This window comes from Nothobranchius furzeri, chromosome 6 (genome assembly GCF_043380555.1).
Source record: "Nothobranchius furzeri strain GRZ-AD chromosome 6, NfurGRZ-RIMD1, whole genome shotgun sequence".
In the NCBI taxonomy this organism is placed as follows: domain Eukaryota; kingdom Metazoa; phylum Chordata; class Actinopteri; order Cyprinodontiformes; family Nothobranchiidae; genus Nothobranchius; species Nothobranchius furzeri.
Window position 1 is genome coordinate 37542663 of NC_091746.1, and position 27454 is coordinate 37570116.

The 27454-nt window shown below is 40.6% G+C and overlaps 1 protein-coding gene across 1 annotated transcript in view; it reads right to left on the minus strand.

Annotated features, from left to right (window-relative positions):
- The window catches only part of xrcc4 (X-ray repair complementing defective repair in Chinese hamster cells 4), a 41677-nt gene that overhangs the window by 11638 nt on the left and 2585 nt on the right, over positions 1 to 27454 (minus strand). The window contains exons 2-7 of the mRNA XM_015973919.3: positions 25030 to 25172; positions 23536 to 23726; positions 18166 to 18332; positions 17647 to 17778; positions 17285 to 17436; positions 11084 to 11219 (exon numbers count right to left, since the gene is read on the minus strand). Coding sequence (XP_015829405.3) covers positions 11084 to 11219; positions 17285 to 17436; positions 17647 to 17778; positions 18166 to 18332; positions 23536 to 23726; positions 25030 to 25171 — 920 coding nt within the window. The 5' untranslated portion in view covers position 25172. The remainder of the gene's footprint in view (positions 1 to 11083; positions 11220 to 17284; positions 17437 to 17646; positions 17779 to 18165; positions 18333 to 23535; positions 23727 to 25029; positions 25173 to 27454) is intronic.

Consider the following 27454-nt stretch of genomic DNA (forward strand, 5'->3'; position numbering starts at 1 on the left):
CTGCTGCTCTGCACAGCTCATATTTAACTCATTTAGCAAAGACACAATCCGACTCTAGATCAAAGATGACCTGCAAACTGATCTCCGTTTGCCGCCAATCAGCATCAACAAGGTAATATTAATTCAAAAGTTTAAAAAAAAACTGATGATGATGATGTGTTAAACACAGTGGTCATCTGCCTCAATTTAGTCCCATCTTCTGCCGTCTCTACCCTGAATTCAATTCAATTCAGTTTATTCATATAGGGTCACAACGGTCATCTCAAGGTACTTAATAAAAAACATTCCAATTGAACCTAGTTATCAGTGCATTGAGTTCAGTTCATGTTACATCTCCTATGTAGGGAAGCCCAACAGATACCATCAAATCACTGACGTGTCAGTGACTTTACAGCAATACCTCACATGTAGTGACAGTGGAGAGGAAAACCCAACAAGTGGTTGGTAGAAACCTCCAACAGAACCTGGCTCAGTATGACATTAACTTACATCACATCCACTTCTACCACATCCATAAATCTCCTTTTTGGACTTCCTCTGCCTGGTGGCTTTAACTCACTGTCTCTCCTCTGGACATGTCCAAAACATCTCAGTCTGTCCTCTCTGACTTAACATCTAACATGAGCTGAGCTGCCCCTCTGATTAACTCATTCCTGATCCTGTCCATCCTCGTCACTGCCGATGAGAACCTCAACAGCTTGAACTCTGCAGTTTCCAGTTCTGCCTCCTGTCTTGTCTTCAAGTACACTGTATCTAAACCAGACAACATGACTGGTCTCACTGTCTTCTACACCTTTCCTTTCCTGCTGAAATCTTTTTATCACATCTGGCACTTTCCCTCTCGCATTCCAACCTGCTTCACCTCATTTCAACACTTTGTTGCTTTGAACTGTAGACCTTAAATAATATAGTCCTTTACTTTCTTTACAGCGTAAATCATATTAATGTGTGTGAATGGGTGGATGACTGATTGTGTTGTGAAGCACCTAGGAGGGTTGTAGAAACCCAAGAAGGCACTAAACAGGCCATTTACTTCTCCTTATAACATCACCACTCCACTGTCAGTTAGGAAAGATCTTCTGAAGCCATGAATGTGCCAGAGACAAAACATATGAAACCATCAGTTGTTTTTAGACTAAATAAATAAATAAAATAATTCATTGATAAATCATTTGCATATAAGCTGGTAGCCTTTAGTCGATCTCATCATATACAATATTAATTAGCTTCATTTAAAATCTCACTGAACTCTTGTAAGCTATATGTTAACATCGTTATTTTACCCATTTCCAGCATCTTTAGAGATACCACGGTAAAATACTAATGATTTTTCCTAGATTTGTGGTGACTATGGCAACATCAAAATGACAAACAAATCTATTGCAAAATCTCAATTAAAAAATGGGGCAACATGTCAAATTTAAGGCTACATTTATCAAATTGAAAACTAAAATCTTGTTCTGAGTATAAAAGCCGAACTAGTTGACTCACTCATTAATAATGTGATTCCACATTTACTGCAAACAGTTTCCTTAATGTTGCAATAGCTTTACTTAGTCATACTTGTACACGTGTTCAAGTTTTACTTGCTACTGTTTTTTTTTTCACCCACTGAACCTTCTGCTTCACCTTGGAGCTAACATGGAGATAGCTCCCTTTGCCACTGTGTTTGTTAGTACCAACCATTGTCAGCAGCTGGAGATGGATAGCAGCACTTATATCCATCTGAAAACAGAACAGGTTCACAGTCGCTGGCACTCAGAGGCGCTTGGGCGCAGTGTTTTTACACTCTGTTGGACATGTTCAGAAGACTGCTACTGAGACATGTCTTTGGAGTAAATGAACATGTCTAAAAAGGCGAGTGAGAGAGTTTTGGGTTCAAGCACAGCAGCATTGTGAGGTTTGGATGAGCAGACACTGAGCCTCTAGGCTGTGTGAGGGTCTGACGCTGAGCATAAACAGAGTGACCATAGAAACTACAGCAGTTACACAGCTGTCGCTTTGAGACCTGAGACTGACTTTGGCTCCACACTTTAGATCCAATGACTCCTTAAAAAAACACAACTGCACTTTCTCACACCAAAGAAGAATGGCATTCACTGCTTTTATTAATTACGTATAAAATAAAATTACATTAAACCACCAAAATCCAGTTTTGTTTCTATTAAGCAAGACTAAAAACAAACTGAATGTTCCAAAAATAAAAAATAAAAAAATAAAACATTAAAAAATGCACTGGATATGTTTAGGTCTAATTTTTTTCCAGCTGTAACTGAACCTCGTGGTTCTGATTGTTTCCAAACATATGAATCTTATTGGTTTGCATAAAAATGCAACATGCTTCCGGTCCAGCATTTGTTCATACTGCAGCCAAAGATGGATGATGCAATCTGTTCACGCTAATCCACTTTTTAAGGTCTTTTTAGAGACATAAACTATGTGTGAACACCAGCTGTCACAGCTCAAACAGCACACCGTTACAGCCCTTCTGCCTACTGCAATAGAGGTATAGGAGGGTGATATGAAAATGTGGCCAAAGCTAACATACCGTAACATTTTAGCCAATTTCTTCCTCTGCCGTGTCTTACAACGGCAATAAACTTAAAATCTCCAAGGCGTATGAGTACCTACTTCGTAATAAGTTTGATCATATTTTGTTGAAAGTAGTGGGACACAATCGTATTTATTTAAAAGCAGATGGCCTTAAATCCCTCATCACTAAGCCTGGGTTTTAGTTTCCACTTCAGGCGAAATACAAACAGTAGGTTGTTTGTAGAAGGTAATTTTTACAACAGGTTTAATAAAAAATTAATGGATTTGGAGTGGAGGAAAAGCATTAAATATGACAACCTGAAAAATGTTTGCTTGATGAGTACACTTCCAGGGTTTCCCCTGGTTATAAAAGTGCTATGGCGTTAGCAGCGGGGGCGGGAGAGGTCAGGAGCATTTGACTGCTGATGCTGGAGCTCAGCGAATTGAGCAAGCTCATGGAGAAGCACATCATGTTAGTCATTTTTCTTACGTGGTGCTGCTACGGCCGAAATGATCAGCGTTCGGTGTTGTAGCTGTGTTTTTGTGAGGAGAAACATTTAGTTGTCCCACCTTGGTAAATCATTCTAATAAAAACTCTAACAAATACACCTGAAAACAATTTTTACCTTTAGTTTACCTCCTGGCATTACTAGAGTAATACATTTTAATGTTTTGATGGTGTAATTTACTGTCACGTTTATAAATATTACTGCACATGAAACAGATTTTTTTTAAATTAATACTGAGGGGCACAATTTCAAACAGTCAGTGTTCATTTTGGTATTTTCCATTAACTGCATAAGAAACAATTCTAAATAGAGTTTTCTGGGGCAAATCAATTTTAAACTCCTCTTGAAAGGTTTAAATAAACTGCTACAAGAAACAAAACCTCGCCATGCAAGCCAATACCTATGCGCTACTTCCGGTATCTCACTGGATGTTGCTTGCATACTTGTTTTTACACGAGCAAGCCTAGAAATAAGTGGGATAGATTTCTATGTTGTAGACATTTTTACATGACCTACATGAAAAATCAGGATTTCAGAACGTTGACCTATGACTGCGGGTGAGAATTCCATTCCATTTTATTTATAAAGCATATTTCTAGACGGCTGAAGCCAACCAGAGTGCTGCACGGTAAAAAAGCATAAAAATCAACACACAGAAAGAAAGTAATAAAAGTAGTACAGTAATTAATATAAAAACAATAAAAATAAAACAGAGACATTGTAAAATGTTAACTAGGCTGAAGTAAAAGCCAAGGAATAAAAATGAGCCTTCAAGCTTGATTTTAAATCAGAGAGGGGGGACCATTCTCACTGCTAGAGGGAGTTGGTTCCAGAATATAGGAGTGTGGGTCGCACCTGAAACTGTGTGAGAACCGATTCCTTCATGTAGACCAAAACAAGCCATTTCACTCATTACATGATAACCTGGGTGAAAGTTGGTTTATGCTTGACGCATCCGTGAGGTCCGCACGGCTCCGCGCGGAAAAGTTGCGTCATTTTAACAACCCCGCGCCTCCGCACGGCCCAAAATTTCCGCAACGCGCACCTAGGAAATTTTCTAACCACGCGGACGGTTGGACGCGGAAAAACATGGCGGACCGGCAAGAACTAGTATGGCAGAGGTTCGTAAATACAGACATTTGTATGATTCAGCTCTCAGAGATCACCGTGATCAACATGTAGTTAATTATTCTTGGAGAGAAATAGCTCGCACTGTCGGAAAAGACGAGGACGCTGTTAAAAACTGCTGAAATGCCATGTTGTAAACAGTAATTTCTACTTCTACTATGGTGTAGTGTTGGATGCATGCTGTAGAGCTCCATGCTGCCCCCTACAGTTTGGGAGAATATTGGCTCACCGCAGAGACGAGCCACATGAACCATAAACGCTGCGAGTTGTAAAGCGCGTTCCAGCCGCGAGCCGCATCACCAAGCGGAAAGTGAATGCGTCAAGCATAAACCAAGCTTAAGAGCCATGGTGCAGCAGCAGCTACATGCAACCCTGCACTACAATAAAGTCATTATTACCCGTTATTTTATAACCAATGTTACCATAGACCAGAACCATTGCACATAAACCAATCATGCAAATTCTGCAGTAATCACACTGCAGAGTGTAAATTACAGATACACCAGGTATGAATGCTTATCAGCAAATGCGTTGAAGAGGATACGGTTCGAATGAAATACAGAATAGATTACAGGAAACTAAATAGTCAAAAGTGGATAATGGGTGGTCAAAGCAGGATAAGAACAGACCCAAGTCAGACATACAGTAGAGGCCAAAAGTTTGGACACACCTGTCTCATTCAATGTGTTTTCTTTATTGTCAACACCATTTACGTTGGAAGATTCTCACTGAAGGCATCAAAACTATGAATGAGCACATGTGGAGTTATGTACTTAATCAAAAAGGTGAAATAACCGAAAACATGTTTTATTTTCTATTTTCTTCAACAGCAAAAAATAAATAAATAATAGCCACTCTTTGCTCTAATTACTGCTTTGCACACTCTTCGCATTCTCCTGATAAGCTTTCAAGAGGTAGTCACCTGAATGCCTTGTTAGATCTCAGTGCTGCCTTTGACACAGTTGATCACAATGTTCTTTAAGAAAGGCTTGAACATGTTGTAGGGATCAAAGGAACAGTACTAGGCTGGTTAAAATCCTACCTGTCTGATATATTTCATTTTGTAAATGTACATGACAAATCTTCATACTCCAGGGTTACTTTTGGAGTACCACAGGGTTCAGTGATTGAACCAATTATTTTTACTATATATATATATATATATATATATATATATATATATATATATATATATATATATATATATATATATATATGTATATATATGCTTCCAATTGGTAAAATCATTAGACAGCATGGGATAAACTTCCACTGTTATGCTGACGATACTCAGTTATATCTATCCATTAACCCTGATGAACCTGATCGGTTAGATCACATATGTCAGAGTCAAGGCCCGCGGGCCACATGCGGCCCGCGGAGCATTTTTATGTGGCCCGCGAGATAAAAATCAAAAATATATTAAAACTGACCCGCTGGCCGATTTAACCGCAAAGACTACAACTCCCATGGTGCTTTGCGGCGTTAGCGCGGAGCCAAAGCGCCCGCTCCTTTGTGTTTTTTGCAGCCCGAGGCAGTCAGGGGTAGTTGGGTCTCTGCAGCTCCGCTGTCTCAGGCAAACTACACTCCTCTCACTCTGCGCCGAGTTCACTCAGCTGTTTTCTGACGTTGAAGCCCAGAAGCGGAGATTCTAGCCGCTCAGTAATGTGTTCACGACTTAAAGAGGAAGTTTTCCAACTAACGTCCAGACAGAGCTAATATAACTCCAGCGACACGCTCAAACCAGCACGGCTCTGTGGCTGCTGTCGAGTTCCCTCCCCGACACACAACAACGTGGTCAAGCTGCTCAGACATGTTCATCAGCACAAACCTATGTGAGCAGCTGTTGTCATCTAATGTTGTCATTATTATGATGAAGATGAACAAAACAACAGGAGTCTCCTCCTCAGCTCAGATCAGCATGATGCAGGTATCTGGCTGGAACAGGTGAGCATCACAGTAAACCAGTGGAGCAAACTGAGCTTTAAATATGTTGGTTTTATGCTCTTTTTCTGCTCCAAAACATGAAAGTTAACAGGTGAGATGTTGCATTTTCATTTAAGATAAAATGATATTTTTATTTTGTTGTTGGCCCGTGAGAAAAGATTTAACCTACAGTAAACAGGAAGTGGAAAGGCTGCAGATAGATGAATAGAATAGAAAATCCCTTTATTGTTCCTCAGTGGGGAAAGCTAGATGTCACAGCAGCGATGACACTTATTACAGGAGAAAAAAAGAAAAAGAAAAATGAATAATCAAGAAAACATAAATCCTGAATAGATTTTAAAAATGCTGATTATACCACAAGTAATGAATACCACTGATCTGTTTTATTTTTAACTGACTTGCTCGTGTGTAATTTGGTTATTCCACATTCAGTGTTAATGCAGAAATATGTTTGTTTTCAAATTTAAAGGTTCAAAATTGCATAAATGTTGATAAAGAAAATGTGCAAATTTGCCGTCACTTTTTCAAAAAATATTAAGTTTGGCCCTCGACTCTGTCCCAGAGTCTCATTTCGGCCCCGTGTGAGTTTGAGTTTGACACCCCTGGGTTAGATAGATTACAGGCTTGTCTTGAAGACATAAAAATTGGATGACTCTAAACTTTCTGCTTTTAAATCAAGACAAGACTGAAGTTCTCATCTTTGGACCAGAACTTCAGAAAAGGAAATTGCTTAGTTAATCACCTGACCTGAACGGCATTAAATTAGTCTCCAAGAACAAAGTAAGGAACCTTGGTGTTATCTTTAACCAGGTGTTACGGCTACCAGCCTGGCCAGTGAGATGCAAGAGCCAAGATCACCCAGCCCTGATGATCAGCCTGACACCGCCCCTCCTCCTCCTCTCTTCCAGGCTGCTGAGGAGCACAGCTGAGCTGAATTCAGCTGGTGACCCACACCTGGGATAAAAAGGCTGTTCCTTCAGCAGTCTGGGAGGCAGCAGTGCAGGGGTTCTGCTGTCCTCCAGGCCTTAGGGTTAGGGTTAGGGTTAGGGTGTGTGTGTGTGTGTGTGTGCGCGCGCGCTGGTGTTGGTGTACGCGTGTGTCTGCTCTGTCATCTCGATCCCCAGTGAGTCATGGTGGATGGCTGCTTATACTGAGCCAGGATCCTCTGGAGGTTTCTTCCTGTTAAAGGGGAGTTATCCTTCCCACTGTCGCTAAATGCTTGCTTAGTATGAGGATTGCTGTAAATACTCTGACACTAGTCTGTGACTTGATACAATTTGCTGGGTTCCTTTATGGATACACAGTTACATTCATACATCTTACACTTCAACCATAGTTTCTGTGTCTGGAGTCACAGTGTTGCTCCTGTACTTCCATTCATAGATGCGGTTTTACACTCCTGTCCAGTGGAGCATGGTCACGCACAATTAAAACAGCAAAAGTAAAACACTTTAACCAGGAATCCTAATTAACCAATGGACTCAGTTCAGAATTACAAAGCTGTGATGAAATAAATGTCTAAACAAATGAAATATTGACTGCCTTTCCCCTAAACCTAAAGCTCTCAGAAGGAAATGTTAGTTGCATAATAGGAGTATCCATTAAAGAGTCTAACAGCAGCAGGAAGGAAAGACCAGTGGTATCGCTCCTTCACACAGCGAGGGTGGATCAGTCTGTCACTGACGCTGCTCTCCAGAGCAGACAGGGCGTCCTGCAGGGGGGAGACTCATGGTCCAGCAAGGATTTAAATTTTTTCAGGACCGTGTTGTCACCCACCTCATGTACTGAGTCCAGTATGGGAGAATTGATAATTTGATGAAGACAGACTAAACAAAATGCAAGGAAATTCTTTTCATTTCAGTCAGTTGTTAATTATGACCATCAACCCAACAGGTCCTGTAGGTGAAGTGCTTTAAACACCTCATCAGGGGGTCTGTTAGATAATTAGTGTGATCTGAGAATACTGATCTGGGTCACTCCACTTGGGTCCACTCAGCTTTCTATCAGATTATGAGGACAGACTGCCCATTAAGTAAGAGGGTCAGAAATGTTTGTTTAGTCATTATCACAGTGGCACAGGCACTCGGAATATATTCATATCTTTTTTATATATATAAAGACAGTGATGCACATTCACTTCCTAACACTTTTCCTTATACTGATCAGTGTTGGGAGTAACAGCATTACTATAACAACAACATTACTAACAGTGTTATTTTTAGGAAGGAGTAATCTAATTAATTACTTTTCCCATTGTTGCAACGCCGTTAACATCACTGGGCTTGTAACGTGGCGTGTTACTACAGTGTCGTTGAATGGGACTCCAGACACAGAAACTATGATTTAAGTGCAAGATTTATGACACACACACACACACACACACACACACACACACACACACACACACACACACACACACACACACACACACACACACACACACACACACACACACACACACAGTGTACCCTGGATTGCTGAGAGCAGAACTATGGCAAGGCGTTTTAGCATCTATTCAACAATCAAACCTCTCTGTAATTTCTATTTTATGTAGCAATAATTTAATTTATCCTAGTACCTATTGTATTCTTATTAGTCAACATTGCAAAAATAGACATCAACAGTTATGTTGTTACTATAGAAATTACATTTAAGGATATCCATAATAACTGCACTAGTATATTAAGTTTGAGATATTGCAGAATCCCTAAAATCCTTTTAACATTTATTAGACAGAAAGGATATGTATTCCAAATATCTATTAGTAATACACAGAATAAACTAGCTTGGACTGGTATAATTTTTGCCTGTGAAATACAATTATTAACTACCGGCTAACCGGTTGTGCTTGCTAATGACGTCATCAATGAGCACGCCAGTTTAGAGCTTCAACAAGGCAGTGGGTCTGAGCACACACTCCTTCCGCTTTGCATGGATGTTGTCAATCTGCGTTACCTCTGGACGAAATGCAGCAACTGTTCCTGAGCAGAGTGCATGGATGAAGAAGTGCTTGTAAAGAGCATGGGGTGACGTCGGCTACACGGACTTGGTTTGGATTTAAGGAGTCAGATGATGAGCAGAAAAACATCCTCAGTAAAATATGCCGGGTGAGAGTAAAGTTGTATCTGCGTTAACAGCTCGCCAAATACCTTAAATGCTGTTTGTTTTCAAACACATGATGAACACAAAAGGCTTTCAAACTTTTTGGACATCTCCCGTAACTGTTTAGTTTGAACAGTTTTTGACATCAACTTTGGACTTTTTAGACTTGGGCTTTTCTTTGAGTCAAGAGCAGACAGAGGTACTTATTAAGAAAAATTATGTATTTACGTCTTCTTTGACGATGTATGGTGGACTGTCTCACTGACTGACATCATAGCTGTGAGTATGTCACTTTTGTTGTCCAATAGCATGTGGAAACCCTTTGAAAGACAACTGCAGATCCTGCCCCATGCCTGAGAGCTGTCAACGAGTCATGGCCAGACTGTATTTTTAAATTTAAAGGATATCCTGCCACAAACTTAGACATTGTGTGTTTTGTTAAAAATAAATAAATAAAATAAATAAATAAATTCTTTTGAAGTCTAATAAAAGAAGGTAAATGGGGAAGTAATGTTTGTTTGCTTAAATGTAAATTAGTTAGAAACAATTATGGTGGAACTGTGTTTGGCAGTGGTAGGATCAGGACTATAAAAGGTGATGCACCAACCGACGCCCAGTTTTAGTAGTCAGACAATCACAGGTACCAAACCTTGGCCCATGTGAAGCACTTTTTGCTTATGTGGCAAGCCTGTGTGGAGCTGGCAGTCTTGATTCAAGCAGCAGGAAGGCAGACGGTAAGAGAGAAACTTAAGAAACTTTGTTGCTGGAGTTGTTTTCTGGTTGGCTGTAGCTTAGCTACCGGCCTACTAGCATGGTGATGTGGCATGGCCATATTTGTTTGACATCAATAGTTTGCACTGCAAAGCACTGTGTTTTAAGACTTTGTTAGCAACATTTGATAGACTTTGTCATCTGCTTTTGTAAATTTTAGATGCATTGAGCTGAAAGTTTAAGATCATTAATTTAAAAAACCAATAAACATGTTTAAGATATTTGCACTGCATAAATTAAGAGAATTAAAAGGTTGTTCAATTTTGCATAAATTATTAAAACATTTAAATCGTTAAATAGTTAAAATAAAAACAATTATTTTGAAGTTAATTGTGTACTATTCTGTTGGTTCTCAGTTAAGTATTTGTGCAATTTGAATTTAGTAAAATGTATAGTATGGGTTTGTTTTAACCATCTGCATTTACATGTTTCTTGTTTGAATTGTTTTCGAGGTTTTTACCTGCACGTGACCAACCACAATCCTAAACCTTCTAAAAAACTACAAAATAAAATGAAGACGACAAGGAAAAATTGTGTGGTCCTCGAGTAAAACCCAGTCATATAACACTGCAAAGACTCTGCTATCCACCACTGCTAGTGAGGCAAGCACCAACAGCTAGCATTTTTAAATCACGCTTGAAAACTCACTACTTCAACCTAGCTTATACAACATAATTATGACCATCACTTACATCTGCATTGTTTAAAAATGGACTTTACAATATCGTCATTCTGTACTATTGAGGTTCTTTTAAAATGTTTTTCTAATTTTTATTCTCCCTGTGTCTTATTGATTTTTAGCTGTTAGTTTTTGGGAATTTTGTTGCATTTCCTTTTTATCTTTTATCTGTGTTCGACATGTTTGTATACCGCCTGTTTAATTAACTAACATTTTTAGTGTACAGCGCCTTGTTTGGTTGTAATGCCTTGTGAATGCGCTTTATAAATAAAATTGAATTGAATTGAATCCCTTTCAAGCGGGGATTCTACACAATTTAAGGCAAGACTTGACATCGTGTAAGAGAAATTGCTTTTTCACATACAACAGAATCATACGATGACATGTGTGAACAACACTAAACACTGATTCATACCTTTTGCTTTCTGCAGTCTCTGGATTAGATTTTTTCACTGCGGGCTCCAGGACCTCGAGGTGGCGGAAGCGGCGTTTGCGACATGGAGCCACATCAGTGATGTCACGCAGACCCAGAGGGCTCGGAGTAGAGGATTCTAAGGAGGGAAACGGTGTGAAATAAAAACTGAAGAAAATTCCTACATTCAGACCATTAAATATAGATAATTTTACTATATAGATAATACAACTATCTCCGCAATAACTTAAAGGGACTATATCATGTAAAATTCATTTTGACCATGTTATATTGTTATTTCTTCTTCAAAACACCCTGGGACAGTTTTTGGCTTGACACATGCATTTTACCGTCTCAGGTACAGCTACTCTTCAGCTCTGCTATGGCATTGGAAATAGCTGGTTGGGGCTGGTTTGCATAATCCTTACCACACTCCTCCCCAACCAGGGAGTCTCGGGTCCGGATCCCGCCTCCCCTGGACTGTGAACACTAACGCCCAGGCTATCCATGTAGCCAGAGGATAGAATAATCTCCACAGTTGTGAAAAAGTGATTTATTTTTGTCTTGTCTGCCACTACCAGAGTGGGTTTGCAGAATCATTGCTAGAATAGAATTATTATCTTCAGAACTGCGCTGTTCTAAAGTTAAAACAACCCAATGGGTAGGCATGAAATGTGAGGACAACCAAAATGCTAACCATTCAGCTAGTGGTTATCAAGTTTGGTGGGTCAAAGACAGACTGGGACAATAATTAATCCCAGTAGCTTTTCCCCTGTGTGGGCAGTGTTTGTTAATGTTCCGTTAACGGCTTCTCAGACAGAGAAAATAGGGAGTGGGATAGGATGAGGGTGTCAATCTGCATGGTTTTCCAGCTTTTTTCTTTGCTGTGGCTCATGCCGCTTGGAGATTTAGGGTTATGTAATGAAATGGGTGGAATTCACACAGGTGGCAGCAGTCATATGTCCCTGTTCAGACGCTCTACTCCAAGAACCAGCTGCTGCTTTTGGCTACCAGAACTGTGCTGAAGCGTTCTTGGTAGTGGGTCTAAACTTGTAGAATGCGCTTCCCTTATTTGTTAGGCTCTGCTCGTCAGTAGCAGCTTTTAAAATGAGGCTGAAGACCTACTTTTATAATCTGACTTTTAACTGTTGGTTAGCTGTTGCTATTATTTTAGATGATTTTACCTTGTAATTGTTACTTGTTGGTTTGAATTTTCTCTGTTGGTTTTTATCTGTCTTTATTCTATTTTGTACAGCACTTTGGTGACATGTCTGGTGCTTTATAAATAAAGGCTGGGTTGAGTTAGAGGCGTGATTTCATTGAATCCAACTGTCTTCTGTGTAGTAAGAGAAAATAACTTGATCTCATGAAAATAAATTGTGTTTCAGAACAAATTAGGACTCCATTGTGCCAACGGTAATGTTTTAATAGTACATGGGCCAATCCAGTGGTTAGCACTGTTGCCTTGCAGCAAGAAGGTCCTGGGTCCAAATCCTGGCCTGGGGGCTTTCTCCAAGGAGTTTGCATGTTCACTATTTGCATGCATGGGTACTCCGGCTTCCTCGCACGGTTATGACTGTGAGGTTGACTGGTCTCTCTAAATTATCCTTAGTTGTGAGTGTGTGTGCTTGGGTGATTGCCCTGTGTGTCTCTGCGTTGCCCTGCAATGGAATGGCACCATGTCCAGGGTAGGGGTTGTATGAACTAGTCGACTTCACTGCTATGTAGTGACTTTTTATGCTTTTCATAGACTACTCGCTGTCACGTGATAATGACCGATGTAACGGAATGAAATGACTGTTACAAGATGCAGTCCTCAGAAAAGGTGATGAGCCCCTGCGCGTCGGGAGGCGACACGCTGTTCCAGAGCGTCGGTATCTGACGCCCGCGGTTAAATGGACATTTGACCAAATTGTGACCTTTACCTTCTTGCAATTTAACCTTCCCCTCACCCCCATCCTAAACTTAACCGGCATGCGCATGCAAAGTTCTGATCGTTGATGCACTCCAGACATCTGTGTCCTGAGCACGGCCACACTAACATTATAAAATTAGGTGTCACCACCTCAAAAACAAATTTAACACGTGATCGTTCATGTTGGCTCATTTCCTTTTATGTTTTCTGTCTTTTATTTGTGCCTGATGCATTTCGCTGCTGTGGAGCAGAGTGCATCACCTGTTTTGTCCTCCGGTGATTTCATCTCACCGGTGCGGCCAGCATGCACTCCGCAGTTTTTGCGGTCGGTAGATCTTTTAGAACTGCAGTTCAAAGGTAACTCATGAGGTGAAAATAAATGAAGCCAGGTAGCAGTTTTTCTTTAGGATTGAGAGGAGATGCAGGAAGATAATAAACAGAGACAGGACAGAAAAATAGTCAAATAAAAACAAGTTCGTTTTTGTACCTGGTGGTTGCAACAAACAGACACCATTGAAGGTAATCAGAAGTGAGGAACAGAAAATGAAATAATTATTTTAATGTTTAGATCAGCAGAAACTCTGAGAGGCTGCAGGCGCATCAGTGAGTTTGCGGCCGCTGCGCAGGGGGAGGGGGGAGAGGGCTGAAGCAGGGGAACAGTAAAGATGCAAAAACTACCGTTGTTAAAAGAGATGTGTTTAACTTTGAAAATGTGGGCGCAATTTAAATTGTCAAAAACTCCAGCGAAACAACCTGCTTCAGGTGTATGACGTCATCAACGACTAGTCAAAGTCGACTAGATTTTCATTACTTGACTGTCGACTTAAAAAAATAAATTAAGTCATGCAGCCCCTAGTCCAGGGTGTACCACGCCTGTTTACCTGGAGACAGCTGGAAATAGCTCCACCCCCACCCCCACTGTGGCCCTGCATGGCCATGCAGGTATAGAAAATGGATGGGCCTATCATTGCTCAGAAAGGTTAAAAAAGCATGAGACAGGTCCTTTAAATGTGTTTGATGGCATCCCTTATCATCAAGTCCATATTTAACACAAACCAGACTTTGCTTTTCCTTTTTTATTATTATTTAAGCTGAGTGTGACACAAAATAAATTTTATTGAAATGAACAAAAACATATGAAACCTCTAATTTCATATTTCTTGGTAGCACCTTTAACGCCAATCACTACTAACAGTCTTAAGAGATGTCTACATTTACTAACAGGTACTTTGGTTCACTCTTCCTAAGCAAGCTGCTCCAGCTGTCTCAGATTGGGTGGCGTCTTCATTCTGCAATGCTCTGATCTTTCCACAGATACTGAACAAGATTAAGGTTCAGGGCAATGAGCGGCCAGTTAGAAAGAGTACTTTGTTTTTATCAGCCACTCGAGTGTTTTTATTGTAAGTTTGGGTTATTTCTCCTATTGCAGTACCCTAAAACCAAGCCACTGAGCAGTGTGATTCACTCTAGAAAGCCTTAAGTAGCAGGAATGCCTTTTATCTTAAGTATAGCTATCAGAATATTTGTGCTATCTATCCAAAACTGACCCATAATCCATCCATCCCAAATTCTAACCTTCCCTTGTTATCCCAAGCAGTTTGACCATTTGGTCATCCACCTTGACTGATCCATCTTAGACAGTTCCCTTGGGACCAGCCACTTGACTTGTGGAATTCTGTGAAACAAAGGACATCACAGCATCCAAAATAGAAACCTGTTTGGTGATTTTTTTTTTTAGGATACACTGAGTGAAAATAGAATAAAAAGTAGATTTGCCACCATGAATTGCTTATGACATATTTATCAAATTATTCTGTGCTATAAATACTAAAGCCCAGCGCCAGGCCTTGCACATCTCACACTGTGTGTAGGGCAACAATTGGCCAGCACCAAGATTCAGGTTTTATATGAAAAAAAAAAAACTTCCATGAGGCCCTCTTCCCCATCCCGTGAACACTTAAGGAACAGATCTGCGAGCACCCCATTCCCCTAACAATCATCTTGACAGGATGGACTGCAAAGTGGCCAGTGCTGGGCCTGCTAAACCCTATCTATGGTCAAAAAGTGCTATATAAAGCATTTTAATTTATTCTGACCACTTTAGGCGCTTTACCCTGCAAGTTACATTCACCCACTCGTACACTCAATCGGCTGCACAGGGTAGCTACATGGGGTTTGACATGTGGTGGGGATGGGATCTAACCACCGACCTTCTGACTGGCACACGACCACTCCGCCCACTCATCCACAGCTATCCCATTCTGTCCTAGTACCTACTGATCAACTCACCTGTCTTCTGTAACTGTCTCCCTGAAGGCCACTAAGGTATCATAAGGTTCAAACAAAAGAAATAAAAAAAATACCCTTTTTTCTCTATTACTTCTCTATTTTCATCATGAGAACATGAGAAGTCTTGTAAACATATTTACATGATGTGACAGTAAGTTTCATCAGTGGCAGCAGTGTCTAGAAAACTCAAAACAAAACCTGTGTATTCACAAGACCAAAACACTCTCCTTCCCCTCCTTCTGTATATCTGCTGACCATCTGAGCTCCATGGCAACAGAAACAAAATAATTCCTACAAACCTGCCCTCATCAGGAGAAATAAAGCCACCAGGAACACGCAAGTCTCCAAAAAACTATCAAAAGAACATAACCTGCTTGTGTACTGTTAGCAAATGGAAAATCTGGGACAGCTGAGTCAAAGTCTGTCTCAGCTGTGTGAAAGGCTCTATGTTCAAAACGTGATATGTTTTAGCTCATAGTAAAGGCACGTGACTTATAACCAGGGCGGTGGGGAGTGAGAGTTTGGAGGATGATGAAGTGTAATGTCAACAATAGGGGCTGCTTATATTTAAAGCTGTACTTGTATTACACAACTCCTCAGTGATGTCATAACTGACTTTAGGGTATGAAATCACAGAGTGACACAAAGGGTTACCATACCAACAGCACCTACGACAAACATATCATATCCAAGGTGAGATCTGACAAAATCAGGAATGGTTTGCTTCCAGTGATGGAATGATCGCAGTCTGGTAGCCTGACTGTGCTTCGTTAACTTTTAATAGATTCCTCATAAATAAACTTTATTAAAATTCTAAATTTAAACTTTTATTCTCATTATTCTTACAGATTGATCATCCAGAGACAGTATCAGAACTTACATACAGAGATGCACCCACAACGTGACTGGTGATCAGAATTGGCAGATATTCGGCGTGAGTCGTTATGAAACTCAAAAATATGATTTTCCCCTCCGGTCTGTGAATGCACCAGCGACAGATGCTAATTCACACCAGCAATCAGAGATTCATGAGGACTCTTTATTTGCAAAACATGTAAGGTGCTTAAAACAGATCTAGAGAACTCACAAGAGGTGTGAGAGGCAGACAGACAAAAATGATTTTTTACAGATCATTGGCTTATCATGTCAGTGCCATTAGAGAGCCGACACTGGCCCGAAGCACATACTGTAGGTGGTCATTCCACCCCAGCTTAATGTTCATGCTCAAAATGATTATTTTACCATTTAAGTCAATTATTTTGTTTTCAACCAATGCCAGTTGAGGTCAAGTATTTTTAAAAACCTAAAACTACATAAATTAAAGTGAACATTTTCAAAAATTTAAAGCACCCAAAGAACACTGGAGCATAAACCTGTAGGTGTGTTGTAATAAAGACCGACCGACAGACACATAAATAGCTGTCAGATGTTAAACAATACATCTGTTTATATATTTTTAATGTAAAGAAAATATCAGCTTAGCTGGATTATTAGATTTCCAGTTTGAGACAAAAACGTCTCGGTCATCTGCTCTATGTAAAAGATTTCATCAGTGATTATTTTATCTTGAATAAATAACTAAACTAGAAAATGTGATCTAGAATAAAAGACTGACACTGAAAAAACAACAATAGATTCTCAACAGATATTATTAATAGCCATATAGAGCCTTTCAACTTTAATCTGCTTCACTAGCTGGATTTATTTAACTGGAAACTGTGAACGCGTTCAAATATATATACCCAACTCCTACTTTACAAAACACTTTAAGAAACATTTGATCTTACCAAAATATCAGCAGGTTAGAGCTTTACAAGAATCTGTCCAGTAAAATCAAATCCCCCTCAATAATTTCAGTAAACTCGCATTTGCTGCTTGCTGGCAACATTCAGTTATCTGATAAAGTGAAATCATTAGTGAACACCTACCACTGGTGACACTAAATGGTTAACCAGTTGATCATATGAGTGTTCTGGAGAACAGCAAAGTGACTATCGTACCTCTGGAAGGTAGATCAGGAACTGGTGTTGGCTGCACGTCCTCTGGCTCTTCATCAGTGCTGCCTCCATACTCATCCTCCTCCACCTCACCACCCTGACCTGCTGTTTGGTCTGACTTTGCAGAATCTCTGCTCCTCTGTCCATCAGAAGTCCTGTGGAGGAGCCACATTAGAATGATACAAAGCTTTTTAGGTCACCGCCAAACTTAAAAAGAAACTCAGTGACTCAGAAAATGTCATAAATACAGAATCAAAGACATTTTTTGAGCATCTGAAGCTCTGAAGAAAATGTGAGGCACCTCAGCATGCTGAGTTTGTGCACCGATGGTAAACTTGTAAAGATGGTTAATGTGTAAAACGTACTTTGCTTCCTGCAGGTTTGTGACGGTTTCCTGCAAACTGCGGATCTTTGCTTTCTTCTCATTGAGGACCAGAACAAACCGAGAGTACAGCTCTGCCTCAAGGGCCTCTTTACCCTCAGAGTAGCCCTTCAGCCTGGAAGAGGAGACACGCAGGCGCACACACACACACACGCACACACACACACACGCACACACACACACACTGATTCTTATCCGGATATAATCTGACTATATTTGTGATCTCACATTTTAACCTGATAATTAAGAGGCTCACAGAGGACAGATAAGAGCTGGCCTCCAATAGCTGTTTCCCTCACGTGACATCTGCAGCTGTGTGAAACTCAAATAGGGGGTCGGAGTAAGTCATTCCGCTCTAAGAGTCGTTTTGTTCGCGACCGACATCACCAATTCGTAGCCTTTCAGTGTTTCTGAGCAATGGTACTGTCTGGCCTATATGTCACCTTGAAGCAGCGGGATTTGTTTGTTTGCTGTGCACGTGTGTGTGTGCGTATGTGTTTACTGTGCAGTGATGCTCTGGTGTTCTCGTCTCAGCCTCTGGTTCTCCTCTGTCAGTTTGTGGTTGCGCTGCTGCAGAGTGTTTCCTCGCTGCAGACTGTGGATCAGCACCTGCCTTACTGCCTCCACTGGCTCCGAGACGGCCTTCAGATGGACACAGCCCAGTCTGAACTACAGCAGACACAAATAAACCTTTATTTATTGAGTACGCCTGAGCCCGTAAAACAACGGTGTCTGGATCTGCACATCTACATTCATCCATAAAAAATAAAGCATCTCAAATGTATTCATTTCATGGATTTGGCTGATTGATTTGTTTTCTAGTTTCTTTGGTACATTATCAGCAGTAGCCATGGTATATGGGTCACTCTTTCTTTGAAAATGCTTGCTGGATTTAGACAAGTTTTATAAATTGCTTCACACTGCTTTTCACTACAACCCCATGTTTCTAAAGGATGGGAAGCAGTTTCAAACGTAAACTAAACCAGAATTAAATGATCAAATCTCATCAACCCATTATGATTGAATAAGTACTAATTACTGTTATATTTCATTATTCCTTTAATTCCTACTGTATAAAAAATATTTTGTATGTTATTTGTGCTGTAAAACATTTAATCACTACAGTAAAGTTAAAAAGGAGCCTAAGTCTCCTCCCTTTCCAGTCGGCTCTTGGGTCACCGGAAGAACAAAAAAATGAATGCAAGTCAACGGGGCTAAAAGAGCTATTTTCTAATCCACTTTGCCTTAGACCCTGGATCGCACATATGTTGTACTGCTATTTAAATGAAAAGTAATGTCGGGTGTTTCGACCACACCTGTCACATACTTTGAGATTTATCAGCTTGTAAAAGTTCATAATTAGCATGGCTACAAATCAGACATCAGCACGTTGCATATGTGACCTCAGAATCTCCTCTCCACTAGCGTAGCTGCTACTTACCACATGGCCATATTTATGGTGGTTCTTTCCTCCTGAAGGAAGGATTTGAAGTTTTCTGAACTTACAGCCATTTTCTCTCTGTTTTTATCCGTGCCTGGTTCGATGATGTCACTTTGGTGATTCACATTTGTAGTCCTGGGCTTATTTTCACACAAAATCTAAAATGGTGTTTCTCTCCGTTCGAAAATAAGCGAGTTCTTGGCATCAGACTGAGTCTTTAAAGTTCACGGACATCATATGTGAAATCCATGGTACATAACAAGCAGAAATAGAAAATAACTTGCATTCATTTTTTCTTTCTTCCAGGGACCCATGGTCCAGAAGTAGATGGGTGTGACTTAGGCTCCCTATCGGCGTCCACAATGCTACACCATTTTACCCTTACACCGTTTATAACAGACGTCTTTTCAAAATTTCAGTGTTTATATATAATAATAAGTATAAAGGAATGAATCAATTAAATAAATTGGACTTTGTCAGGAATGTAATCGTTCAAACATACCGGTATTATTACAACGCAACTTAATAGAAACGTGGTCCTCCAAAGAAGAGGCTGAGGGTGTTGACGAAAAAATGACAACCTGAGGAGGAATGTGTGCATGAGTGAAGCTCATATATCTTCATGTTGATGCCTCATGGTGTGGGTGAATGTCTGCAGGCATGTATTATTGGGGAAGTTGTGACTGAACAGGGAGAGCGGTTGTACACGTGGGCAAGATACTAAACTCAGAAAGTTACCATCTGAACAGCAGCTCACTGCTCCTCAGGGATGGGTCAGAGAGGAATTTCCCCAGTAAATGAAGACAATTTCAAAGATTACCTAAATTTGCAGGCATACTCGTTTTGATCAGAGTGGGATCATCTGATAGGAATACCTTTAATCTCAACTAAAGTAAAGCCTTTTTCTTGATTATTCCTTGATCTGATTCTTACTCAGGGGAGTTAAAAAAAACATCTTTCATTATGTATGATGTATTCTCACCTTCTGTATTTCTTCTGAGTGTTTCCTACTTGCCAGCTATTACTTCACTGCCTTATGGAAATGTTAAGTAAATAAACTCAGGCTGAAATGCTCCTTGAAGTGGAAACACCTCTTCTGAGTTGCTGAAGCCCCTCCAGTTATTGCCTCACCACATTCACCCAGTCTGAGGCTGTAACTCTGCTGTCAGCCGTCACCCGAGCGCTCATATCAGGGATCTAGATTGCTAAGCTCCGAGTCAGACTAGATATTGTTGACATCTTTGAAGCCAACAGGATGGACAGGAGACGGTGTTGAAATGGGAATCAATTTTCTGGCTCATATTCACAGTAAATTACTGCTGGTCGGTTTTGTCTGGGGAGAAAGGTCTACAACCAGCTCCTCAAAGTTTACCGACACAGCTCCACTTTACATACAGCACACACACCCGTTTACACCTGGAACACACATGTAAAAAAGTTACATTTTAATGGCGGGTTCCATTCAAACAACAGAGAAAAATGATGATATCAGTGGTGAAAACATCTCCTCTTAATGTTGCTGCTTCCACTTCTGCAAGTAAAACCCCCAATAAATTCTAGGTAGTAAAATGTGAAGCACATGAAACATAAATGTTTATAAAATAGTGTCCATGTTAACTATTTTTGGCCTCTGCCCTCCTGAGATTAGCTATAGCCACCTGGGGCCAGCCAGCTCATCGGGTCAAGAATAAGAAGTCATCTATGTCTCAGCGACAAGGGACACTGTTCTGACGAGAGAAATAGGCACATTTTAGATGACAGATGGTTTGCATAAGAAGTTAAATGATATATTTGTGTTAAACATGAAAAACCATGAATGTGGATTAAGATTTTATGTTTTTCTAAAACCAACAGTTCTGCTTTTACTTCTCTTTCTAGGTGATTTTACAACCAATCACCCCTTGTAAATTAAACCGCTCAAATGTTAGCTTCATTAAGAATTCATCAACTGATAAAGATCCAAACGACCCATTTGATTGAGTGGGTCGACCAGCAACTTGACCTTTTTACCCTTTGGACTCCCATGTCCTGTATAACGCGACGTGTGTGTGTGTGTGTGTGTGTGTGTGTGTGTGTGTGTGTGTGTGTGTGTGTGTGTGTGTGTGTGTGTGTGTGTGTAAAAGAAGGAAAACCTTGCACATGTCAGATGACATCACTACTCATTTCCGCAAAATCTTCAGTTGTTACTTTAAATATTGATTCATTTCACCTTCACTCCAATGCATGCACACACATTTCCATTATTTCACAATAATTATGTTGCCAAGCTCACAATTTTTCATTTAAAATGGGAAGAAGTGTGTTCATACAGCTGATCTCTGAGCAGGAATTATTCTGTGACTTGCTAAACTCCAGAAAGTTGCCGGGAGAAAAGCAGGAGGTGGCCATGGTAATGATCTGCAATGTATTGTTTTTTTTTTTTTCAAGAAAGAATTTGAATGAGGCAAAGTGTCACTGACACTTGTTTCCATTTAAATTAAGCCATTTCTGCCTAGGTAGAATGTGAAAATGTACAATCTTGAGTGTTTTACATGAATGTAGCTGGACTTGTCTTTTTATCTGAAATAGGGGGTCTTCAGTTTCACACAAACAGAGAAGGCCTGATTAGTGACCTGTCAGGTGCTACGTTTACATGGGCACAAATAATTGGAATGAATGCCCAATCAGATCAAAAATTCTTCATGTAAACATGTCAGTTGAAATATTCTGATCTGATTCAGCCTGATCAGAATGAAATTTCCTTCCGATAGAGAAAGGCGGCTTTGTCCGATCATCATTCCGATTAACGCCAGTGTACACACTCATTGTGATTGTTGGAGTAAAACAATGCCCACTGCACATGTGTAACTTCAGCATGATGTACTTCCACCTTTGCAGACACTCAGGACAGAAGTAGTCTGTTTACTGGAAACTCTAAGGGAGCTCAATATTATTGAATGTCTCGATGACAGAAAGACTAGAAATTCAGAGTTATACACTCAAGTGCATCTAAATACGCAGGAAGTGGGAATTCACCAAGGTACCGACCAAATTAAAATCCGCTGGAAAGGTAAGTCAACGGACAAAGCTAGAGGATAATAAAATAAATGCCTGTGAAAAGACGTGCGGATAAGATGGTGTTTGCTTAAAATTTTGTTTTCCAGGAAAGACAACTCTGAGCATGCTCAACCTATTTAATCTAGCTGAATCCTCGGTGCGTGTATACTCACAGCATGATCGGATCTTTTCAGTTAGTGTCCATGTAAACAGAGGTTTGGGATTTCTGATCAGCCAAGACTTAAATCTGATAGGGAAAAGTTGGCGAACGTAAACTAATGTGATTGTTACTGACTTCAATTTATAAGCCTGATACTTAAAACCCATGTTTCAGAACCGAAGAAACCTCTTGGATGAGAGGTGAAACATCTTCAAGATAACAAGAAAAAGTCCTTTTTTTTTTTCATTTAACTCAGGACTACCGTGACCTGTGACTGAGAATCTAAGAATATGAAAAATTCTCTGCCAAAAAGTTTAGAAATGTAAATGCAATCACACTAAAAGTAATTTGTATGTAAAAACACATTCTCTCTCTCTCTCTCTCTCTCTCTCTCTCTCTCTCTCTCTCTCTCTCTCTCTCTCTCTCTCTCTCTCTCTCTCTCTCTCTCTCTCTCTCTCTCTCTCTCTCTCTCTCTCTCTCTCTCTCTCTCTCTCTCTCTCTCTCTCTCTCTCTCTCTCTCTCTCTCTCTCTCTCTCTCTCTCTCTCTCCATATATATATATAAATGTGAGTGGATACATTTTTCAAAGTGGTTAAGACTATAGCAAAAATTTATCAGCAGTCTGCAACTGATGTCCATTTTTGTAAACTTCCCTTGCCAACTTCCAAAGGTTCTCAATTGAACGTGAGAGCTGATTGGTTAAAAACCAGCTCCCCTGCTTCAAAGTATAACAAATACCAGTTCTACCGATTCTGATGGCCTTTGGCAGATTAGATTCCCCTTGCAACAACAGACGCTAAAATCTGATAAAACACAGATAATTCACAGATACGGTATGTACAGGATGCGACACAACAAAGAGAAACATTCTCAAAATGAGAAGATGATAGAGTGTAACATGGGTGCCAAACTGTAAATGTGCTGATTCTGATGATGGAGACCACCACGAACACCTGCCTGGCCGTGTTACAAGCTTTTATCAAAGACACATAACGAATAAATCTCTGCTTCTGTTGATCACAGCAGGTCGGCCCCTCTCTCGTCATGGGGTGCTGTCCTGTGCTTCTGGTTAAATGATGTCAGTAATTTAGTCTACAGCTCCAACTTTGGAAATATTTCGGTATATTAGAACACGACTAGGGACCAAAATAACACTAATTTAACTATCAACTTGATTTAGTCATGTTTAGGTGCGTCTCTGTAAAAGCCCTCAAACACAAACACAGCAGTACTTACTGAGATGTCCCTCTGCATCTTCTCATACATCAGGGTAACAGTGGAGCTGCGGTTCAGTGGGTCCGGGGTCAGGGTAAAGCTGTACAAGGCTGAGTTTTCAGCTTCCGTCAGAGCCTCCTGGAGGTCAAGGATGTACTTCTCCTTCTGCATCTCCAGCTCCTCTGCCTCGCGGTTAATTGCTTCCTCGCTCACTGCACAAACAAAAACACGACATTACATTTATGAAATTAGTGCTTTAGCTATCACTATACTCAACTTTAATTGATGCTTTATAGTTCAAAGGATCCCCCCAGAGGCAGTGCAGCTACTAGGTATGTCATTTTAGTTATTTTACAGTTTTTATTATTTTACTGTTCTATTTTTGTTGCATTTCTCTGTAATTTGATTTGAAGCACTCAATAAACCAAACTTCCTTCTTACCTCCCACTGACTTTTGACATGAGCCAGAAACACGTTCATGTGAATAAGTAAGTAAATCCTCTTCCATTGTGATGCTTTTGAGCATGAAAACACAATCAAATGAATGATTGTTTCTGGGTTTTAAAAACTACAGAGAGAAAAAAAAGTCCACGCTCATTTAATTCTGAGGCACCAGGCATCATAAAAACCATCTGGTTTTAAATAGAGTTAATCAAATATCAAATCTAATCACTAATCAAAAATCAAGCAGCTTCCACCTTTTCGTTATTAAACAAAAACAAAGACTAAGAGGAAAAGCTGAGTGAAAAAGTAAATTCATTCCATGTTTCAGAGGATCACAATAGACTCTAGAACACAGTTAATCATGTTGGATTTAACGACTGCAAGTTGCCCAAACCATCACCCTGCAACCACTGTGCTGACAGCTAGTATCAGCTATTTGTGCTAATATTTTCTTTTTGACTTTGCCAGAAGATTACACCATGTATGTTTATTTATTTATTTGGCTAACTTAATTTATTCAAAGCAACCTAAAGCTGAAAATGTAACAGTGCAGCTAGCCAAGCAGTCAGTTAACCATGTACGTTTTTAGCATGTGGGAGGAAACCAGTGTACTGTACAAGCATGGGGAGAGCATGCTAACTCTGCATTTGGTTCCACCCTAACACTAACCCTGGACAGGGTTCTTTTAAGGTTATTTCTTCACTCCAACAAGCTCAGATATCTGGTGCACTTGCTTTTCTGACATGTCCTCAAACAGTAGCACATGTAAGACCTGCTAGACCGGAGGTAGGCAACCCTGGTCCTGCTTGTTTTCCAACTATCTTTGTTGTTCCTGCTGTTGATTACCTGGATCAGGTGTGTTCAGCCAATTAGAAGCTTCAAGTTCATGCATGGCTGAAAAACATGCAGGACTACAGCTCTTTAGGACCAGGGCTGTCCACCCCATGCTAGACCAACATAGTTCACACAAAAAAATGTGAAAGGTGTGTGTTGTCAAACAGGTACGGCAGTCTAGGCTGCAGATGAGCATGTCATTTAAAAAATGCTGAAAGGTCTGGCTGAATATTTTACCTTCACCTCTCCATGCGTCCTGTCCATCAGTCAGCAGCAGCTGGAAGCCTGAAGATAAGCTCCGCCCCTCCCAGTCCACCCGCAGGAAGAACGAGGAGTCCGATTCAGGTGGGAGGCAGATTTCACGCACTGACGTGTGCATCCTTGCAAACACACACACACACACACACACACACACACACACACACACACACACACATTACAAACCTTCACTCCAACATATGCACACACATTTCCATTATTCCACAGTAATTATGTTGCCAAGCTCATATTTTTGCATCTAAAGTGTGAAAAAGTGTGTTCATACAGCTGATCTCTGAGCAGGAAATATTCGGTGACTTGCTAAACTCCAGAAAGTTGCGGGAAGTGGCCATGGTAACAGTCTACAATATTGTTTTTCCAAGAAAGAAATAATTCAAATGAAGCAAAGTGTCAGTGAAAACTACTTGTTCTGTAGGAAAGTGTGGCAGGTATATATATATAGACAATCATTGAAATATTAAGTTCAAATGCAACAAGAATCCCTTTCAACATTCTAATTTCTCTGTGGATTCTGGTTACAGAAAACATCATTATAAATGAAACCCCTGCAGCTGTGCCTCAAAGGTTTCCCGTAAGTACAGTAGTCTTCCTGATGAGATGAGATGTGATGTGCTGTTATTCTGGAGAGCATGTCTGCGGGGGGTCGAGCTATTGTTTCCAAAGTAAGAACAGAAGGAACGCAGAAGAGCTTGGAGGAGAATAAATCTGTTAACCATCAAAGACCCCATAAGGCTTGGCCAAGAAAACCTTAATACCCCAACAAGAAGAAACACAAGGCTTGCTTAAGGGCCGAGAGGGTGGCAGAATGAAGAAACATTAAGTTATTCAGTATCCAAAGCTGGTTCTTGTTAAGGCAATGATTTACCGCGACCATAAACTAATAATGATGATGGTCAATAATCCAAAAGAGAAACAGCATTTCAGTTCACGTTTGTGACAGAAAATCAAACCGTGTGAAGTTGAACATGTTTAACACAGTGAACCACGCTTAAAGCGATGGTGTGAGTTTTCCCTGGTGATAAGGAGTAGTGCATGTCAGCAATAAGCCATGCAATTAGACTTACAGCCTCATAAAAGAACTTGGAGGTTCCAGAAAAAACGGGGGTGGAAATGACAGCATGTTCATTCAAATACTTAATTTAAAAATGTGATTGAATTATATTTGTTGGAGGACTTGATTAGCCATAGCCCTATTTCTAAAATCTGCTACATAATTTTTGAGTATTTTTCATTAGAAAATGTGTGTGTGTGTGTGTGTGTGTGTGTGTGTGTGTGTGTGTGTGTGTGTGCGCGCGCGCGCGTGCGTGTGTGTGCGCGTGTGTGTGTGTGTGTGACAGAAGACAGATGCAGCTCCAGGAGAACACAGGAGAAAAGCTGCTCAGATTCAGTAAAATGCTGATAAAAACAAAAAAATCCCCAGCAGCTCGTGTCCATCAAGAGCAGATTTTTTTTTCTGTTTTCTTCGCACAGTCAGGAGCTCTGCCAAATCATTTTCCAAAGAACACTGAACTAAATGCAACAAATGGCACACAGCCGTGTCTAGCTTTAGAGGGTTTCTCCATCTGGTGGAACAAGTGATGAGTGGATGTGGCTCCAAGTACAGCCAAAACAAGACTCAATACCCCTCCTTGGGCTGCCACCTTACTGTGATGGAGCGGTTTGAATGTCCCAATAATCCTAGGAGCTAAGTTGTCTGAGGCTTTATGCCTCTGGTATGGTCACCCATGGCAAACAGGTCCTAGGTGAGGGATCAGTCAAAGTTGCGCCCACAGACCCTTTATGAAGAACAAGACAAATGGAAACAGTGTTCCCCTGCCCAGACGCGGGTCATCGGGGCCGCCCTATGGAGACAGGCCAGGAGGTGGGGCACGTCGGCAAACGCCTGTTGGCCAGGGGTGAAACCTCAGGTTTCACTCGAGGAGCCCGGCTGGGTCACACGCATATGGGAGAGCCAAAGGGATCGGGTGCAATGTGTGATTGGTGGTAGCCGAAGGTGGGGACCTTGGCGGTCAAATCCTCGAGAGGGTGCTCGCTGCGGAACCACAAAGGCAGAGCTGCACCAGTCAGCCCCACCCACTCACGCAAACAGCCTAGCCTACTGACTTTTTCTGTTGTTTTTTTTTTATATTATTTTATCGCAAACTAACCTGACCCACATGAATTACGGCTGTTACTAGTTTACAGTTGTTAATGCTATGTTCTATGCTCCAATTAAGCAAGACAAATATAACTTGCTACATGACAAAGCCTGAATATATCCTGAAAAGAAAAGGTTTCTTTTAGCGAATATTAGCCCATAGCTGCTCCAACAGAACCGGCCTACAACAGCACTTACTGTAAGGATAATTATTTAGTGGGCTATGGTAGTCTAGTGGCAAGATCG